Raw genomic sequence first — 22,456 nt, forward strand, 5'->3', positions numbered from 1 at the left:
CTGGAAATGGGTGAAAAAGAGGTTAAAGAAATTCCCATCTGGAAGCTGTCTTCAGCTACGTTTCCCTTCTGTTATTCACAAACAACTAGTGTAGTCTTGTGGGACTGCCCCCAAAGTAAAATACAAGATAATGAAAATAAAGAGGTGCCAGCAGCGGGTGTCTGAGGTTGCTTGTGAATGATGGACTTATTTGATCTCTGCCCCTCGTAAACATATTAATAATTCATGAAGGAAGCTGCTGTTTGTTAAAAAAAAAAAAAAAAGCACCCACATCAGCAATCAGAATGTATTTTTTGAATGATACTAATATTACAAACAAATTCATCATATTTTGGAGAAGCAGGAGTGGAGCAGGACATTTTTTAAATTATTCTGTGAATCTTTAAGTATGATAAAAGACAACACAGTGCAAAAACAGCATGTCTCAAATTGCGAATGACAACATTCCTATTTAAACTATAGGACTGTATTCATCTGGGAAAAGAAAAAAAATGAGATGAATAATGTTAATAATGACCTGATCATTGCATCGCTGTGGTTCTGCATCAGCGTGGCCTGGTTCATGGCCCTAAGCCAGGTGTTCATGTCTTCTTGGGTGTCGGCACTGAAGTAATAGGTTCGCATCCCAGTGTGCTCCGCCTGCGAGCCAATCACAGAGGTCTGCTTGTAAATGTACGAGCGCATACCAGTGTGGCTAGCCTGTAGGAAGAGAAAGGAGGCTGGGTCAAGTAGTGGTCAGAGGGGCACAGACATTACTTGAGAGACAGAGCGCCAGATGGGTTTCAAGTCCGAGAGACAGGGGGATATCATGCTGTCCAACAAGAGAAACAACATCAAGGGCAACATAAGCACTGACCAGTACAGAAAGAGCGAATGAAGGAAATCACACAGCAGAAATACAGAGACAATAACGCCAGCCAGTTACAACCCACAAAGGCACAACCTTCAAGCAATGAGAGGAAAGATACTGTGCTATGATGGAACACAAAAAAAACAAAAAGTTAGTGTCAGGGCAAAGATCCCTAACCCCAAATTTTCTTCATGAACCTGTCCCCATTTGAACCTTTTTTTTTCTTCCTACTTCCTTTTCCACAACAGTAAAAATACAACAGCTTTTATAAGGTGCTTGACAAGACAGGTCCATAAATCACAGTGTTCTGCAAAGAAAAAGCAGTTGTCTACTGAGTTATTATATTTAGCACTGACAAATTTAAAATGAATATATCTTTATATACCTTTAAAATTTAAAAGGATATTAGTTCACATTCACTTAATTATTAGATTAGATTAATGTAGCTTCAGTCTAAAGACCAAACAGTGAAGTCTGCAGCTGTTCAAATGTAGGTGAGCATTTAACAGCTAGAGTGTTTGATATTTCTCTCAAAAATTACACAGGACAGAAATAGAACCAAAGGTGAATGAATAATTGGACTCGTTAAAAAAAAAAAAGCAGCTAAACGCACAGCTGTAAGCATGAGTGCTGCGCCGTGCCTCAACCTACACTATAGTAACTCCAAACTTGGTGATATCTCAGCTTGCTCCACTTCCCCAAATAGCCCTAAAATCATTTAATGCATCTCTAAATAATTTGTCTGCAGATATCGCCTACATTTCCCCTTTACTGCGCCCTAGAAAACACATGCAGAATAGTTATGTTCAGCAGGTCTATCTGTTTGTGTAGGAGGAGACAGCAGTAATACCAGCACTACCACAGTAAGTGCATAAAAGGGAGGATTTTTTTTTTTAGTCAAAGTAAAAATGATTTTTTTTTCTTTACTCAAAAATCAACATGTTCTTGGCTGCACTGCACTGAGGTCTACTGAGAATACCATCAGAATGGAAGTTAGCATCTCTGCCTCTCCTGCCAAATCCCAAAGTTTTGCTGAACTATGAAACCCAAGGAAAGACTAGAAATGCTTAAGCCAAGTACTGTTTGATAATTCATCTATAATACACACTCACAGGATATTTTTGCTAAATAACTAAACATTATGTCACTGATACTGTAATTTGCCAGCAATCGTCAGCAATGGGATAATATAGCATCAAAGAAGCAGACCGGCCTTAAATTCAATGAACAGTGTATCAGTAAGGCAGTTTTTAATTAAAGAAGTCTAAGTGTTTAGTATGCTCAATAAAGATCTCTGTGTAAATGTGGGGTTATTAGAGCTCCTTTTAAGTGAGCTGCACTCCATTGAGCACAGCTCTATAAATGTCCTACTTTTCCCTTTCCTTCCTGCAGTGTTTCAGTAGTTGGGACTGGAAGACAAATGAGAGCACCCACTCAACAACAGATGCATTTTAATTTAAAGTAATTAGCCAGTCCTCCCTGTCCCAATCCACTGTCTGAATAATGAAGGCAGGATAGAGCAGTGTGTACGGTGTGTTGCTGTGGGATCCACAGAATTTCTCAGAGATTTTCTTACTCTGTTTATAATGTGATAAAATGAATGTAATTCTTGCATTCTTGTATTACAGCGTGACAGTCGGGAACACACAAAGCATCGCTCCCACGCTGGCTGTTTAATGTACACACTTAACACGCTCATGAATAAAACAGACTGTCAGTCCTGCTGTTATATCCCTGTTAATATAAACTCTAAATAAACCCTGGCAAACAGACGCACACAAACAGACGCACAACATGTGAACTCACCTCCCCTCTGCACTCCAGCTTAAACAAGCTCATTTCGGCGGCTGCAGCGAAGCACGACAAAAATAACTTGGAATATAATTCTAGTCACTATGCTAAAGTGTGGGCTTGACCCTGATGCTGCTACATATTTGAAGATCGGGGAGGTAACCGCATTCCACACCTGATGCACACAGGAATCAATAACCTGGCAGCTAAGCAAACACTTTCATGAGCTTTAGGCAAATGGAAACAAGGGAGGGGTATGGATGGGCTACGCATTGAGGAAACCTTATTTGGACTGTATGGAGGTGAGAGGCTGATAATGCCCTCATCATGAAGGTTACAGATTATGGTTGCTGAGCTAATACATATTATCCTTTGACATATGGGATGATCAATTAAGTAAAACATGTGATAGATGATTTTGTGGGTGACTTTTTCTCATTGTGACAAGGACTAAAAAAAAAAGTACTATTTTCCGCACTATAAGGCGCACTTAAAATCCTTTAATTAATCCTTTAAAAATCGACCGTGCACGTTATAATTCGGTGCACCTTATGTATGAATTCTGGTTGTGCTTACTGACCTGGAACGGATTTTATGTTGTACACGGCACTCAAAAGTCTGTCAAAAATGCTTTAGTATGACTTTGGCAAGCTATGAAGCCGCACTGCTTGATGGATTGTCGGAGCAGTAAGGCTACCGTAGTCAGGAGCCTCGCGGAGTAATCCGGTTTCAAATTCTGTTTCAGGTCCCTAAGTCAAACGAACACTGCGGCGTCACTGAGAGTTAAAAACTGTCTAAATTCTTTCATCTTTAATAAAATGATCAGTGTTGCTGCTTTACCAGGTGTAACAATTAAGTTTAACATCCAGGTATCCATGAAAACAGGATTTATTAAATTTAACCGAGTTAGAAGTTAGCAGGAAGTTAGCGCACTAGTTTCCACCTAAACATGATATAGAATCAGAATCAGAATCAGAATACTTTATTCATCCCGAGGGAAATTAGGGGTTCTGACTGAGAGATTTCTTAAAAGATTAAAACGTACAGTTCTGCTGTCACTTCCAACATAAATGAAGACGGGAAACTAAACAGCAGTGATGTTTGTAGGGTTATTGAAGTTGGGCTAGCTGGTACATAATGATGTGATACGTGATCACTAGCGACACAGCTATGTTAGCATAACATAAACTGAAGCTGGAGGATGAACGCTAACTTTTATCCACTCAATAAAAGTTAACGTGAGGGTTCCCGATGGTTAGGGACAAATGCAATCGCATGGCAGGATGCTGTAAATGGACCAAACTTCAGTCAGGAGAACAACTGAGATAATCCATCCACGATACGAGGTTATTAATTAAAGTACTGCAACAACATTGGAATAGAGCAGCTGCCAGAGAATTCAACATTAATGAATCAATGGTACGGAAGTGGAGGAAGCAAGAAGAATGAGTTGAGTAACGTTTGACTTATCTGACTGTTTTGTTTCGCTTAATGCGCCTTATAATCTGGTGCGCCTTATGTATGAAAACAGACCCGTTCATCAGCAGTGCACCTTATAATATGGTGCGCCTTATGGTCCAAAAAATACTATGATTTCCCCAGACTGGATCATCTAGGACAGCTATCGTGTCCTATCATAACAAGACTCAAAAGTCTCAAAAAGCTAAAATAAAAAATAATATTATCCATTACTCTTTGAATGGTAATGTTTTTGTATGTCACTGACATTTCTGAGATCAAATAGTATATCAACGAATGGAAAAATAATCAGATTTACCAATAAAGAAACCCTAGCTCATCTTTAGTAATCTCCTTGTAACTAGTACAAACATCTCAGACCATAGTGTAAAACAGTAAACTGTATAAAACAATATAAATGTGCTATATCCAAGCATTTGCATTCAGTACAGCTGATCTATATGTAAAGAAACAATTAAAAGATGCAGACTACAAAAAGAATCCTGCCACCCTTTCACCACAGGTCACATCATTCATTTAAAATGTGCCATCAAAAATTTTCATGTCTCTACTCATTAAAAAATAAAAAGCACACCAGATTGAAAATATTTTTCTTTTAAGGTCATTATGTGTCTCTTCACAGCTTCTAGTGCTCCAACTATTTTTAGATTGCTCCTTGGAAGTGTGGCTGTGACCACTTGAACTCATGAATCCGAAATGGCTGCTAGATTTCCTCTATTCAACAAAAGGGGTGGAGAGGCTCATGGTGCCAACTATGGAGAGTAACTATATAGTGTATTGGTTCAGCCAAAAGGATTTTGCCTTTTCAGTATGACGGGACACTTGGTTTGATGAACCTTCATATTCCTCAGGGCATTACAGTAACTACACACGACTCAACAAAGAAGTGGTGGAAGGTGGGAGAAAAAAAAAAAGAGCATGCTTCTGTTCACATTTCTACCCTGGCCTCTGGATCTTACCTTAGCAGGGCCTCAGGTCCGACTACATTTGATATTCTTGGCATAAAAGTAAAAGTCCCTTTAACACAGAAGTCAATGTTTTCTCTCTGCATAAGGTTCATGTCCAAAGTGAAACTGAAAATGTGTATCTGCAAGTGGTTTAAACAACACTTTAACAAAGTGATCCAAACTTAGCAGGAGTCCTGGAAGTGGCCCAGACAAATTTTAATCAAGCAATGTTTTTGCTTTTATCAAGCTTTTTATAACATTTCAAATTAGGTTTGCTTGTTTTAAAGATGCCTTTGCACTTGTTTGCTGCGGTGTTTGGTTAAAAAAATATGTAGGTTTGCCATGATGTTACCCAGAAGAAAACCACAGATGTAAACTGTGAAGGGCTCAGCTGGCCTTTCACTGTCAGGACTGGAGATGTGTTAAGGCATTTCAGGGGCCAGGAAACAGTCAGGGAAACTACTTAACAACTACTCATCATAAATGTGAACTCTAGATATGTCCAAAGAACATGCTAAATATCTTGATGAAAGCAACACAGCATCCTCAGGAAGCAGCTGTCAAAACACGCCTGTTCACTCACCGTCAGCACTCTGACAGATGGCCTCTTACAGCTACAATGGGACAGGCTGCTTGATGAGAGAGAGGGGGCTGTGCTACTAGTCAGATGTTTAGCCACGTGCAGGAATGCAGAGAGCACAGATGCAGACCAGAGGTTTAGGCACACATTTGTATGGCACTATGTTGGAGAAAGCAAATTCAGACTCTAACATAAATGATAGAAACTAAAAAGGTTTAATTTTGTGGATCCTCTGCGCACAACTTCTACCTGACCGTACACATTTAAAAGGAGAGAGAACTCCCGTCTCAAATCGCCAGCCTCAAATTTTTCCTCATTTATTGATACATCAGTACTGATGACAAATAATGACACAATGCAACACACATCCCCAGCAGTCTAAATTAACACTGGGAGTCTCTGGCTTTAACGGGAATGCTGAGTGGGTCATTCAGCACTGAGAGCATGACCGATACGCCTACACACCGAGTTCATACACAGCTCAGCCTCTTTTTCCTCTCTGTTGTTTGTGTCTGTGTGAGAGTTGGTTTCAGTTTAGGGTGTTTCTGGCAATTTGTTTCCTTCACTATGTTGTTCAATTGTGCTTTATTAATTTTTTTAAAAATTAAATAAATAAAGCACCATTTTCTCACTACTTGTTTCTGCTTCCAATTCACAGCCACCAATAGCTGCTATCACTTCCTTCCTCTCCATATCTTATCCATTCCTTTCCTCTCTTTATTATAGTTTCCAGTTTGAAACATTTCCTATCCCTTCCTGTTTTCTCTCTCCTTCAGCTTGAAAATATCACTTACCACTTGCACTAACATAAGCTTACAATAGTGCCTGCCCCATTCCTGTGGACAGCCCTCACAAAAAAGACAAAAACAAACAAACCCCAAAAGCACGCACACATGCACCCTCTCTTTGTCTCTCTCTGGCACTATTTAGAGAGTCATTGTGCTCATAAAGATAAGCCTCAGCATCAGCCAGAGCACCACAAAGCTCCTGATAAGGCACATTCTGCAAAACTTGCTACAGCAGAAATTGAATCTACACAAAAAAAAAAATCCAAATGAAAAAACAAGAACTTGTGGTGGCTCAGAAATGTCACTGTTTCTGCAAGCAGCATGCCAAATTATTACATTATTCTTTACTTTAAAGATTCCCTAAACAGCAGCTGTTTTAAAGAGAAGAGAGAAAAAAATGTAACGTTTAGGTGACTGAGGGGTTACATAAACTGCATCTAAAGCAAGAGATTTCTTGCAGCTTTTTAAAATGACTTTTTCCGCGCTTTCTCACTGGAACAGCAACTTGAGGTGACATGACTTCCAAATAAAGCTTTTCTCCTTGCTATCAAAAAAGATTGCATGCTGGTACAGTCGATGTAACAGATGGGGCAGAAAGCAAGAAGGGCGCAAAGATGAATGATAAGCTCAAAACCAGATAAGGCAAATACAAAGATTCACACTGCGATAAGAAGTAGGCGAAAGTGAAACAGGAAAAACAACAGAGGGGAATTTAAATAAGAGAACACTGATGGAAAAAAAATGAAAAAGACAACAACAACTTCAGCCAAAAGAAGATGTTACTACCAAGACATGCATCAGAAATCAAAAGAATATACAAGGTTGCTGTATATTCTGTCCAGTCTGAATCAAAAGGCCACACCAAAGGCAGACAACATGGATATATAAGGCTTACATCTGGCAAAGTGAGAGAACATGAGAGCATAGAGTACCTATTTATGGGAGGACTGTCACTGGATGGTGCGACACTCTCAGGGCGGGAGGGAAGTCCCAGTCAGGCAGCCAGCCAATGGGAACAAGAGAGGGAAGAGCATTCAGTGAATAGGGGAAGGAGGGTAAAGTAGGGTGGGAACTTGTCGTGGGAACCCGAAGGCACAATTTGTGCAGTCCCAATGGGTATACGTTGATTTAGTAGTCAGCACCGTAGTAGTTCAAAAACTGTAGTCCAAATCAAATACCCACCATTATCTAGCACAGGAAGGTAGCGGTCTTCTTTTTGCTTTAAAGTTGTTGTTTTGATGTTGTGATGCATGCAGTGTTTAATGAAGTGGGGCACTCTGCATATGACCGCACATACTAACAGTGGTGCTAAAGACCAACTTATTACCAGGTTGAGTATCAGTGCTTCGGTTTAACCTCATCAGCATCCAGAACAAGTTATGTGCATAGTTCAATGTTTTCAAAAGGGTGAATAACTGTATATACGCCAGAGTGACGTCACACTGTACCTGGGGTGCACTTCCACATCACTGCATCAAGGAACTATTGGAAATCATCACTAGAATATTATAAGCCGATTTAAGGTTGCTGAAAACATCATGAATAAATAAAAAAGCAGGAGAACTTCACGGCTTCCTTTAGGGTTTCCAGATCACGGTAAAAATATTTCATCTGTGAGCCAAACTGATAAGGGAGTTTTAAGACCAATATCAGGACAGATATTTGGTGTTTAAAAGGACGACATATATATTTGTTCATTTTAGACAGTAGGTTGTAAGTAAGTAGTATCAAGTAATATTTTATTTCAAGGCAACCAGAAAATAATCCCGAGAAAGCATCGAACCACAAACTTAACACATTTTCATGTAAATCCATATTAGCTACCTATCTTAATCGTTTCTGGTGATTAAGAACCCTGCAATGTACTTTATATGCTTTTTGTTTTTGCTCACTACTGACTTCTTGGTTTTAAATATATTATTATTGATTATTATTTAACTATATAATTATTACTCTGTACCTTTCACTGTTTGAGAGGCAAAGTGTGAAATGGTTACGGTATCACTGATGTCAACAGACAGACACAAGAGCCTGTTTTATTAAAAATATTCACTTTGGCATCTAAAATCTAGGTTTGCTGAAATAACTGTCACGGGGAAGCAAATTATATGTTCTACAGAATCCTAAATTCTGATAATAACATCAGAATGAGCAACGGTGCATTACAATTAGCAAGTGTCCCTGAGAAACTGTTTTTTCACACCTTATGGCATGTCTAAAAAATTTAAATTGCAGAGAAACAAAATGACTAAATGGCTCCTGATATGTATTTTTAACATCTAACTTATGCACTGATTCAGTTTGTCAAGAAAATATTGTAAAGATGGAGAAAAAGTTACAGTAAAATGTGGTTTTACTGGGTTTATCCCCCCACTACACCACCTGTTGGTTAAGGTGAGACAGGGTATGTTTGGATTCCTCCAAAACGACTGACTACAGTGAATGCCTTCGGATAAATAACAGGTGACTTGTTCTGCCCACTGCCTACTGGACGGGCAGTGGAGCACTTTGTCTTACATCTGTTTGGGCTCTTCTATCACAAGGACAAATGCAGAAAATCTTTCCTCAGTGTATTATATTTAGGTTTGGATCTACTGAACTCTTCTCTTGTTTCCATTTTCTGTTTTTATTGATTTCTTTTTGTGTAACCTTTTACATTTTGGGACTATTTTGTTTTGTGATATTGTATTTATTTTTATCAGGCTATGTTGTTTTTAATGTTTTTAAGCTGCAGTGCTATAGTAAATTCCAGTACAGTAAACTTTTGGGATAAAGTATCGTAAACATCTTTATTCATCTAGTCTGTCAGAGCTTTAGCATGTGCAATGCAATCATACGTTTTATGAATCTATTCGTTAAATAAAAAATAAAAAATAAAACAAAAATGTTGATTCAAACTTTGCAGTCTTGTTTCCGAGTTCATCTCCATGTGCGCCTAACGTTGCTTCCAGAAATGCCATTTTTAGATTGTTCCTGGGATGTCCTGCTCTGAACATCTGAGCTTGAAAATCTGCAATGTAGGCTCCTCTACTTTGTCAGAATGAAATTTAACTTCAACTTTATTTGGAGAAAGAGGGCACAGGTGCAGGGAGCCAAATCTAGCAAACGATGCAGGTGGTCAGCAAAGACTGTGTTGAAAAAGCCAAAAAACTCACATGGTTTTAGGCACTGCTGTGAAACAGCGCACAACAGTGTGTGGCATCATTTCAGCAGCAAACATCCTCCCTCGGTCTTTGCAGAGCTCGGCACTGACAGTCTGACCCTAGGGGATAAATTCATGGTGCGCAACCTCTTGAATGTGCGAGAAAGCAAAACGTCTGCGCTTATACACAGCCTCTGGGCTTGGACACTGTGGTGCTTTCCAGAGAAAACCTCCTGTTTGGTCTCCAACTCTTTTCAACTGCAATGGTCCTTCATTTGAGCTGCATCTGTTTCATTCATTTGACAGAGAAAATTATGTTTGATCTCCACACAAGTTCAAGATCATCGTGTAAAAAAAGCCAAAATAAAACAAAAAAACCTTCAGAGCATCTTCATACTGCAGCCAAACCGGAAGAGATGCAGATTTACTCAAAGAGGAAAGACGAAATCTGCCAAATTTAAATCATGCATGATTTATTTAATTTTATTTATTATTAATTAATTAATTAATTAATTTATTTATTTTTTTTGGGGGGGGGGGGGGGTAAATTACATTCAGTAGGATTCAATCCAGCTGTCAATTCAACTAGAAGGTGCTTAACTTCAGTCCAGTTTACAAATTATAAAATGGACCATTAGCCACCTCAATGACTATATTTCCGCTAAAGAACGAATTATGGATCTTTTGCTAATCTCTGGTCACAGGAATGTGTCTTTAACAGACAAGAAAACATGTTCCTTCCCAGAATAAACCAAAAGTTCAATTAACCATGTTCACAAAAAGCAAATAAAAACCCTGTGCATATACTGTATCTTCTTGCAAATGTGCGGAAATCCCTCCTGCAGTATAGGACAGTGCGTGCTGTACAGTAATCCAGCCTCTTAATTTTACACATGTTGGGTTTAACTCAGAAACTTGTGCCTTGGGGAACAGAAAAGCTTCATGCCATTCCAGACATGCTTGTCTGTCTCAATAAAGACAGACAATCAGTGGTAATAGACATTACTACAACAGCTGGCAAGTGCTGCACAATGAAGCTGAGTGGTGGCTTCACTAGCAGGTTATTACTGTAGGAAGATAACAGTCTGTGAAAGAGACAGAATTGTATTTCATTTTCATTTCATTTCAATTTGAGAAGGTCATGATTTAAAATCTAATAAACATTTTAACTGTACACAAATTTAAACTCTGACTTTCTGTTTTCAACCCAAAGACGTGTTACTGCTATGAAGTTTACAATCAGACAAAAAAAACAGTGTCTGCACACATAGATCACAAACATATGAATAAATATGTTTATAAAGTTATGTTGTATGTTTTCATACAGCAGGTGTTACACAGGCCTTCTGCAGTAAAGCAGTTTTTGTGTTGTTATTTCAAACTGCTCTCGGTGATGATATAGACCACTTCTTGGAAAGTGCTTTAAATAGCAGGGGTTGTTTTATCTCAAGTGGCTCCTGTGGGAATAAAACCCATTATCTATGTCTTCTAAAGCTGGAATACCTTATACATGATGCCTCTTTCAATTTGTGGCCATGTTTAACACTGTCACGGCAGAGCTGAAAAAATATTACAGTCTAATAAATTTATCTTCCCGACACACCTTAAATTTTAATGTTCAGATGGTTCTGGTGGTTTAATTGGCTAACAGGACATCAGTATATGAGAAACACCCAGAGGGAATCATTCCAAGTTTTGTTTTTAACCAAGAACCAAGAAAAAGTGCAACTATAAGACAGAAAAAAGATAAACATCAATCAAAATCGGATAAAAACTCTGTATAACAAAAAGAGGCGTACCTTAAAGGCATACTTGCGGTTGATGTGATCCTCAAGTCCCACTGGTGAAATGACATAGCTGGGCAGAGGAATACTGCCCAGGACTGACTCCTCTCTGCTGTCTGGAGATAGAGCGAGAAAGAGAGAGAGAAGAACGAGAGAGGGGAGGTCAGCGGGGTAAGGTGGAGGGGGAAAAAAGACAGGCAAGAGATATAGAGGACAGGAAGGAGCGACAGAATAAATATCACTCATCAGCCCACTAATTTCCTCACTGCCAGCCACCAGTATCACAACACTGACAAACACGAACTCGTATGACATCACTCATACCACAGTGTATGCCAAACAGTAAATGACCACTCTGGCATGCCAGTGTCACAGAGTTAAAGCTCCTCTGCTCCAGCTGGCAGCCGGCCGCCTGTCCTCAGCCTCGGCCCCGTCCAGTGTACACGTTGAGATCACAGTCAGCACATGCACATGCACACACACACACAGATCTGTCCTTTGTAAGAACCATCACTGATGCAATACGGTCTTCAACTTTTACCCTTCAAAGAAAAAAAAAGTCTCCAAAAACACTTCGCAGTGTTTTATAAACAAACATTCATCACATATTTGTTTTCCACTGAATATTGTAATAGCATGCTAGAATGTGTATGGTAAGGACAGTGTCTCCATGTGCGACGATTACCACATCGTAAAATTTAGCAATAGCATGAAAATGTGTGCGTGTGCATGCAGCACCTGCGTATGTGGGCGGTTTGGCTGAGAGGTGATAAGACGGCGCTGTAGCTAAAGGAGTAATTGGTTAAAAATAATTCAAGGACCTTTGAAGGGGACATTCCCTAAATGGTGGGCAAGATAGTGGGGTCTTTTTTATCTGCTCTGCCACGTCTGTCTCACACACTTTGCGGGGTATGACATACAGTGTACAGCCCCTTGAGTCAAATTTGAGTTGCGATATTGGGCTTTAAAAATAAAACTGACTTGACTGAAAACAGACCACAGAAGACATATGAGGGGAAAAAAGAGGAAGAAACAAAGGGGCCTCGTTCATCAATGATCCCTGCACACAGTCACAGTCATTTGTGAAAACAGCGCGTACAAATATTATCTTGTGTGTGAGTGTGCATAAATTTCGAAGCTCTCAGCACCATGCGTGTGTAGATTGCTCCCATGAAGGACTACTTACAAAATGCAAACGCCGCTCACACAATAAAACTGCTGGAAACGCAAAAGCACAATACCAACTAAATAATCATCTCTAATCTGAGAACTTTATTGGAGAGCACATTTTTAGTGACAGCAAAGCCCTCCAGAGACTGATGTGCAATCACTAGATTCAGTTTGCTGAAGCCAGTCTTTCATCCCAAGTGCCATCAGCTTACTCCAATATTAAAGAAGGACAAAGGCCATGCAGGTGCAAACATAAGACTTACTGATTCTGGATTTTCTGCACTCTCAGATGGGTCTGAATAAAATTGTGCATTTCAGTCTAGTAAGAGTTGTTCATAGGTTGTTCCCACAAATACCACTATTTTCTTTTCTTTTCATGTAAGCAGCAACAAGTCTATTAAAGTAAAGTCGGCTTCCATACATGGGTAAGGGTTAAAAATACTGAGAAGTTTTAATATTTTATTTTATTCTAATTATAATCTGAATTTCTAGAACTCAGTTTGGCATTTTCAAATTCTTGTTTTCCCATAACCATCGGATCAAAACCCAGAAAGAAAATGACAAAGAAAAGATGTGAGAATCATTTTCAGCAACTGCTAATTCATTTTTATATATGCATTTAATTGCGTAATGTTGTTTTAAGGAGTCAGTATTTTCATGCAAATATAATGTTGGTATTAAAAAAAACTTACTGTAAAAGCTCTGACATTTATCATCAAAACAAGAAAAGTCCTAATAAAAAACAAAGATAGCAAAGCCGTATTTGACTGTTTGGGTAGAAAAGGGAGGAGATAAGTCGTGTTGAAGAGAGAGATCAAGTGTGCTCATGTTGGGAGGAGAAACCTTTGAACTGAGCGAGAAGACAGAAAAAAGGGAAAAAACAAAAACAACAGAATTGATTTCACCCTCCTGTCGAGGTGAGCAGGCAGAGGAGCGTGTCCAAATGTTTGGCTATAACCATGGAGATAAAAATGGTGTGGAGAGATAGATAGCGACAAGCAGGGAATGGTAGACCAATTGTGATGGTGTGTGTGATGTAGAGCATCGGTGTAAGCAGTGTGTACATGTTCAATGGTTGGAACCACATAACAGATATAGAGATTACTGCTCACCTAAAGTGAATTTCTGGCTGCTTTGACAGCTGCAGTTTACCGAAAACTGTCATAGTCTACTTTGATCTTTGTCCTTTAACCTTTTGCATTGATTGTGGATCTTTCCATCCTCTCATAATAAACTCTCCTCACCGGAAGTGTATCATTTTATGCATTTAATTTTTCAAACAATACCATAGAGAAACATGCAGAGTATAATACAGCCTAATGCAATGGCCATTTTCTCGTCTGCATCAAGTTCTACAAAGTTTGGATGAGACACTGCGAGTTACTGAATCAAAGATAAGCTACTTCATGAAGGCTGCAGAGGCATGCCAGTTATGATGTGTGATTTCCTTTAATGATGTTTCAATTATTTTGTCTTAAAAGGAACTTTTGAGGATTAACAGATTATAACTTTTCATTTAAACTGCTTCTTCTTACACCCTGCTTGGGCTGGCTGTGTCCCAGTGTCAAAGTACATCGGGTTGGGATAGGATGGAATTTTTTGGCTTGCTCTTCTCCTTTCTTCATAAATGTCAGTTCTGGCATTATTATGCAAAACACATATTAATTAGGGGTGCAACGATATTCGTATCGATATTGAACCGTTCGATACAGTGCTTTCGGTTCGGTACGCATATGTATCGAACAATACAACATTTGTAATTTATTTTATCAATTTTCCTTCTGACGATGCTGTCTGTGTTGAGCGCTCAGTGAATCTGTGTTCGACTACTCCGCCTAGGCTGCACTGTCGAGCGCAGATCCACTGAGCGCTCAACACAGACAGCATAGTCAGAAGGAAGAGCGCAGGGCACCTCCCCCACCCTCATTCAGATCTGGCGTTTGGAATTATTTTGGTTTTCATGTGACGTATGACCCTGAAGGTAAGCGCGTCATGGACTAAAGTAAAACAGTATGTTGGATGTGCCATGCAATGCTCAATTACATTGGTGTGAACTAGTGTGCTAGCGCAGTTAGCTCGTTAACGTGTTGGCCGTCTAGCCCCATGCACGGGGCGATCGGCGGTAGCTCGTTAACGGAGATTTGCCGTGTTGTGGCGTTAAGGTCATTTCAACGAGATTAACCTGAAAGCACTAGTGGGAACACAACGAATATGACTGCACATTTACGCCGACATCATCCTAGTGCAAAGACAAGTGGAAGCAGACAAAAACAAGCAAGCATGCTACTAACTTTAGCCGAGTCATTTAGACAGCTGTTAGCACATGATTCTCCTTATGCTGCTGAGAATATAGCCCAGAAGAAGCGGATAGTATAGCTTTTATTTTGGAAAGAGACATTTCTCTGTAATAAACTCTCTTTTCCAAAGATGAGTGATTCCTCAATCAGATACAGGGCTTGCAATATCGCTAGCCTGACGTCCTGGAGCTAGCGATCTTTCCAGTTGGGCTACCAAAATCTATCTCTTCCCTGCCCGTCGGGCTATTGTAGGAAAAATATATATCAATGCTTTTGCATTCTTTCAGAAATGTAGCTGGGTAATTATGTCATTGGCATCGGTGAGCCACTGTCAATATGTGACATATTGAAGTCGCGTTTGAATTTGCGCTTGTTTTTTTGCTTTCACTTTGCAATCGTGCGAACTGTGTATAGAGAGCGACAGCACTGATCTGTGAGTGATGATAATTTGTGCACCAATTCCTCTGACATCGTCTTATTAATCGTTAGCTTACTATACAAACATGACAAGTGAAATCTCCCGCAGCTTAAACATGTGAGAGGTTGATCGCGCAGAGAATCGCTGAGCTTATGTGAGTGCGTGTGTAAAAGCATTTCAGTTCTGCTGAGCCAAATAAGACAGGTCAGGGTGAAGAAGTGACAGCCAAAGAAAAGCTTACCACAAAACGGAGAAGTTATGACAAATCAGACTATAAGGCAAAAAGAAAGTGCAGCTTTATGGTTTCATGGACAAAAGAATTTCTGTGGCTGCAATATGACGAACTATATAACCAGGGCTGCACATAAGTGGTCCGCAGGTGCGCATTCGCTGTCAAAATAAAAAACACGCACAAGGGTTAGGGTTAAATTTAAAAACTGTACTTTTGAGTTAAAATATATATTTATAATTTTAATAAATGACAAATTAAAAATGCATGAACATTTTTTTTGTATCGAAAAAATATCGAACCGTGACACCAAAGTATCGAACCGAACCGAACCGTGAATTTTGTGTATCGTTGCACCCCTAATATTAATGTGAATAATAATTAAAAAAACAAATATAAAACAAAAAGAAATTGACTAGCAAGACGAACCTGTAGTTTATAGAGCTCTCTTGGCAAATCAAATATTATTGGCACAACAGGGCATTCAGATCCCACACTACTTTCACTTAACATTCCACAAAGACTTACCTTTGTAGTAAAACAGACAGAAATCAGCCAAGACAAACCATTTCCTCTTCCAAAGACGCATCCCAGAGCTGTCCTGAAAAAGAAAGAGAGGTAAAGAGTTTAAGTGAAGAATGCATAAATAATAAGACGAGAAGTACCACTAACTGGAGAAGATAACAAGCAAGACTAGAGAGCTCTTAAATAAGAAGAGAGAGGAGGTAATGAGAAAGGAAGGAAGAGCCTGAGAAATAAGGATGCAGAAAGGGGAAGTGAGGGACAGTAGTAAGGTGGGTACATGCAAAGGAAAAGAGAAAAGACAGAGGGGGAAGGGAGTGATCATTTGTCCTCATTCGCTGGCTCACTGAGTCTGCCATGAGTGCTTTACTGCCCATTTTGTCTTTTATGTCCTTTGGCTGAAAATAGGTCCATTTGAAGAGCTGAGCAGATACAGCAGTGGCTGAAGATGTATGATGCTACGACCATATAATACAAGCATGTGAGTGGATGAAAGGCATAAACTGCATTATGTCAGTCTGGCCATGATAGTGGACATCTGTGCATCAGTGTGTATAATTATTTATAGCAATGTGCTTATATTTATGTGCACCAAAATAGGATTCAAATTGTGTGCATTCATGCACCCCAGAGCATTTTAAAGGGTTTCTTTCTAATTAAAATATAATGTAATTGCAGTAAATAGATCGTGTGCACAGTTGCGAGTGTGCTACTGTCTGTGTGACTGTGTGGGCATGCCTCTTTGTGTGGTCATTAAAATATTGCTTCATAGTAACATCACTCACTGTTTGTCTTGTACGGAGGCCAAGAATCTCCCAGTGGGATGATGCCAACAACAGATATTTTAAGTATAACTTCAAATAAACAAGTAGTCTCTAGTAACAGGCTGTCTGTGATTAACAGCAGGTGTTCAGTATTGCCAAAGCAAAGGAAATAAATCAAGAAAAATATCAAACTGGGTTACTGAAGGAAATGTTAGAGAATCATGCTGGATTAAGGGATTGCTGACTAAAAGAAAGCACAGTACCAGTAGTCTCATAAATACTTTAAAAGTATACGACAATTATTTGCTCCATAACTACTATTATCAGGCTAATTGCAACTTTTTTCAGCATGACAGTATTTCATTAAATGTCTGCAGGCTGTTTAAAGCTATATGTTTCATATATTTATAGACGTAGAAGTTAAAAGCTATATATCTATAGCTGAATTTAGATTTCAAAGAAAAAAGAAAGACATTTTATATAAAACGTATTTGGTTACTTTAAAATAATAATTGCCAAATAAGTGAACAAAAGTATTATCTAATGTGCTAAACACATTTTTACACTATTATGTACACTTTTCACATTTATTTTCATTTTTAAATCTTAAACTATCACAAAGTTGTCCTATTCAGGCGTAAAAAAAGCAAATCAAGCAAACCCAGTTCAAACTTTATCAACATTAGTCTTGATGTGACTGTATGCAAGTTACAATTGGTGTTTCCGTTCGAGTGTCCCAACCTGTTTGTACAGCCATCCGCGGACCACCACAGGGACGTTGGGATTCCTCTTGATGGACTGCTCTCTCTTCCCAAAGCTGTGCACCTTGCCACTAGACCGGGAGCCCTGTAAAAGACAGAAAGAATATAGAGAGATTTTATGTGACATGCGTTAAGTTAACAGTTCATCTGTATATTTTAATACAACTTCTGGAGCCTTACTGCAGATTTTTCTCTGTGTAAAACCACTTGCTGAAGGCTGACAGCCTATTTTACAGGAAGCAATAACTGCAGCAAACAGGGGTGAGTCTAAAGGGGGCCATGACCACATTAATGTCAAGGCTTTTGTAATATTTTTTCAGAGTAAATGTGAAAAAAAATACAATATTGTGTTAATTAAATTAACATTTAAAAATATAAGAATAAAAGCTTTTTTCATAAGCCAATAAAAATGTTCACTGGCCATTAAACTCTGAGCCACTGACCTGAGGGTTGTTATTCTGGATACTGAACTATTATTAATATTAATCAATGTTTGCAACATAACAACATCTGTTTTCAGCAGCAGAAAAACTTGCTTCCTATTAATCTCAGAAAGCCTCCAAGATGACAGAGCAAACTTTTTTTTTTTACTTTGATCTTTGACTGTACTTAAATAATTTATTTCAATATGACACGTACATAAAAGGGTTTAGTTGGCATTTTTTTTTGGCAGATGTTGTATGCAGTTAAACCTTAAAACACTCCAATTTCTGAAATGGAAACCAATGAGCCGTTCATTGTGAAAGACCTGTGTTTTTTTCTCTTTGGAATATGTATTATTTCTCATTAATAAGACAAAAGTATTTTTTGACTCGATTATATGATGGAATAAACAACAGGGAAGCGTATCTACTTAAATTCTGAACAGCTTGATTAGAGCCTGTCTGACTACATTAAGGATCGGAAAATAACCAGCTTCTCTACATAAGAGAAATGAGGCCAATTTTACATCAACTAGCAAATGCACTGTTCCACCTAAGCTCTCTGGGAATAGTGCATGCTGACCTCAAACCTAGAGACACAATGGTTATGGACCGCCATCAGTCTCCCATCAAAGGACTCAAAATTGCTGCTTTCAGTCAGAGATCTGGTAGCCACTGATAGCCAGCCCTCAGTTGAATGTCAGCCGCTAAGTGTCCCCCCTCTTTCCCTTGGGACGTATCTACTTTTCACTATAAACACGCCCCTTTCACCCAAATGCACAGTGTCACCATGAGATGGTGCTTTCTTCAAAAAAACTTTGACTTGTATAGTTAGCTATAGATGATTTTCTCTGTATTATTGTAGGGTCTTTGCCTTATAATATAAAACTCATTGAAGGCACCGTTTTGATTTGGCGCTATGAAAAAAATGAATTGAACTTCAAATTCTTTTGACAGCTTTCGTAAAGAAATAAAGAAATCATTTTTTTGCACACAAGCTTCCTCGTAGATCCCAAACCAGATGTGGAAGTTATTTTTGAGACTGATAGAACTTAATTTTTCATTTAGCCTATTGCTTGCTGGGTCGTTTTTCTTCAGACCTCTGTTTAATCATTAGCATGTCCTTCAATTTTTCTTTTAAATTGCAACTTAATATTTTGATTTATTCTTTAGATTACGTTAAAATCTTATATTGTGCAAAAGTCTTGCGCGATCCATAATTTCTCTAGATTTTACATAATAGCGCCCAGACTTTTTTTTTTTTTTTAAGTGCTCTCTGGTTTTATGAAGGCGTTTCAAAGCTGCTCTTTGGACACAGACTAAGTTTAGCGGCAGACAACTTGAGTAAGCAAGCTTGAATGTGATCATTAGCCATTAATTTATTGGGAAAACGTAAATGGCGAGAATTACCAATAGTTTTAAGCACAGTGCCTGAGCTATGGAGTTCACTCCTACAGCAGCATTTCACTGACCTTATTAATCATCAGAAATATTCACAACAAAGTGCCACATCCCCAATTAGGGCGCATTTAAATTTAAATTTTGCATTTTATATAAGAACATTAGCAGTGCAATGAAATCATGTTTTTATGCTTTGAAGTCAGCAAGAATGCAAGCATCAATTTCTGTCTGGCTTTTTTGGTGTGCACAACCGGTGCCTTATTTGATGCAAACTCATATATATATAGTGTAGCAAGCCTGTAAATGAATGCATCTCCACGCTGCTTTACCATTACTACTGGTTTTCCTAAATGCCGCTTAGGGGCGTTACTACTCATGCTTGCATCATCCAGGCGTCCTAGACGGGGGATACCAATACGATCACCCATCATTCGGCAGTCGGTCAGGATTCATGGCCCTGTTGCTGATGAGGTGGCCATTTTAAGTGGCTGTATCTTAGCTGCTGCAGCTCATCGGTACCATTCATCTACTGTGCTAAATTAGCTTGGTTAATTACCTATATGACTGCACTAAAGGCACCTTGGCATATTTCTTCTCCTTAACACAACTGTGGTCAAAAAGGCAGCAAGAAAAAGCAGGACAGTTTACTGTGTTACAGTAGGTTATATTTGGAAATAGGCTGTCTGTGTCTCATCAGACCATTCAATCTTACTTATATCACTGAACAAACTTTCACCCACACTATGATTTTCTCTTTTCGGCTACCCTTCTTTTTCTGCCCTAGTTGTGATATAATTACAGCCATTATATGAGCACAGACAATTTTTCCACCAGATCTCTGTGACAGTCACTCTTGCTATGACATTTGTCTGACATTGACAAAGCCTCTTTAGACTGGCAGGCAGAAGGTTAGGCATGTGGGCTTGTAACCTGCAGGTCAATATTTCAACTGCCAGACACAGGAAAGTCTGACCTTTGAATCTGACTGACTACCATCAAAAAAAGTGAGGGAATGACTGCAAGAACACTGGGAGTATTAAAAGACTGTGTTGATGTGCATTATCTTTGTAAGGCTTAGGAAGAAAATCCAAAGATTCTTTTTCAAAATGACCAGAGTAAATTAAAGTTCCTTAAAACAAGGTAAAACCTCTGTATCCTCATTTACTTTAACCTCCTAAGACCTGAACTCTTCCATGGCATGCATTTTTAATTTCTCTTTGATATTTGGGCTGATTGGGACCCGATGAATGTAAAAACAAAGAATTACCAGATTATTATTTTTTCCTTATTTTTGTTTCTAAGACAAATCAGAACCACATATGAGGATATTCATTTAACATTTTGATAGAACAGTAGCAGTATAATGTCCTTGTAAGTGGATATCAGGCCCTTGTAGAGCAAAATTGAGTATTTTGGACTAAATAACCCAAAATGTGATGTCCATATATGTGGACGCCAGGTCCTAGGAGGTTAAGATGACCTTGAATATCATAACTAACTTATGCAGCTGTAATATTGCATTTTGGGTTATAATACTGGAAGGTGCAATATTAAAGTTTTTTTAAACCAAGGTTATTGCATAAATTCTTTTTAATTAAGTTATGTAAATATATTACTATTAACTGTCATTCTCATTCAGAGCCAAGGAGATTTTATACCAGCTTCCACTGGGTGAAACCAGGGGCAGATTAATAAGATTTAGGTGGCCATGGGCAAAACTTTTGGACCCAGGTGACCTCCATGTTTCCACTGTGTGATTTTGTTTTTTTCTTGATTTTTGTTTTTTTTTATTTACATATATTTAGTAAAGTTTTACTAACTGGAAAACATCAAGCATACATGAAATAAACTGAAATAATATTTTGGATATATAATAATAGAGGTGCTGACTTAAGACATTTTAACTTTGGCTCAGCTGCTGCAGTGCAGGTAGTAATTACAGGACACTAGCACATTAAATTCTGCAGATTTAAGATAAGAGAGATAAGATAAGATAGAACTTTATTAATCCCTCGGGTGGGTTCCTCTGGGAAATTCGACTTCCAAAAAAAGCACAGCAACGACCGAAGTTACAGTTACAGAATTGTTATATATATATATATATATATATATATATATATATATATATATATATATATATATATATATATATATATATATACACACACACACACACACACACACACACATATATATAAATACAGAGACAAATATAAATAAAATATACAAAGGGGATAAATAGAATAAATAGGAATAAAAAATAAAAATACAAGTGAATTGCACATTTCAAGTATTGAGTCTATTGCACTGTTGACTATTTACAAAAAGTATTGCACAAGGTATTGTACAGTGAGGTGCAGAGGCACTACAGCTTAGTTGTTCCCTCCTTTGTCCTCCTGTTTCCCCTCCCTCTCCCCTCCAGAGAGGAGTTAAACAGTCTGATGGCGTGTGGGACAAAGGAGTTTTTAAGTCTGTTAGTTCTTGTCTTGGGGAGAAGCAACCTGTCACTGAACAGACTCTTCTGATTGTTTATGGCCGTGTGCAGAGGATGCCCAGCATTGTTCATAATGTCCAGCAGTTTCTTTAATGTCCTTTTCTCTGCCACTGTCACCAGAGTGTCCAGCATCATGCCGACCACAGAGCTAGCCTTCCTGATCAGTTTCTCCAGCCTGGATGAGTCCCTCTTTGCTGTGCTGCTCCCCCAGCACACCACAGCATAGAAAAGTACTCCAGCAACCACTGACTGGTAAAACATCCTCAGGAGCTTCCTGCAGATGTTAAAAGACCTCAGCCTCCTGAGGAAGTACAGTCGGCTTTGGGCTTTTTTATACAGGTGCTCTGTGTTGCATGACCAGTCCAGTTTATTGTCCACCCACAGCCCGAGGTACTTGTACTTGTTGACCACCTCCACCTCCTCCCCCTCTATCTGAACCGGCAGTGGACCTTCTCTGGACCTCCTGAAGTCCACAACCAGTTCCTTAGTCTTTGAGGTGTTGAGTTGCAGGTGGTTTGTGTGACTCCATGCGACAAAGTTCCTCACCAGACTTCTGTACTCCTCTTCCTGATCATCCCAGATACACCCCATGATGATTTGGGGTGCTGGAAGGTAGT

General features: G+C 38.8%; 1 protein-coding gene across 11 annotated transcripts in view; it reads right to left on the reverse strand.

Moving 5' to 3' along the window:
• Positions 1-22,456, reverse strand: part of LOC309710813 (pleckstrin homology domain-containing family A member 7-like) — a 151,559-nt gene that overhangs the window by 22,865 nt on the left and 106,238 nt on the right. For 9 of the 11 annotated variants that reach the window (XM_082540596.1, XM_082540601.1, XM_082540605.1 and 6 more), the window contains 4 exons: positions 17,503-17,607; positions 16,004-16,076; positions 11,377-11,477; positions 518-699 (listed from right to left, as the gene is read on the reverse strand). In XM_082540596.1, coding sequence (XP_082396722.1) covers positions 518-699; positions 11,377-11,477; positions 16,004-16,076; positions 17,503-17,607 — 461 coding nt within the window. Of the gene's footprint in view, positions 1-517; positions 700-7,367; positions 8,339-11,376; positions 11,478-16,003; positions 16,077-17,502; positions 17,608-22,456 lie in introns of those variants that run through there. The other 2 variants (XM_082540599.1, XM_082540597.1) reach the window with 2 other exon arrangements.

Source organism: Aulonocara stuartgranti (genome assembly GCF_965226115.1).
Source record: "Aulonocara stuartgranti genome assembly, chromosome: 7".
NCBI lineage: Eukaryota > Metazoa > Chordata > Actinopteri > Cichliformes > Cichlidae > Aulonocara > Aulonocara stuartgranti.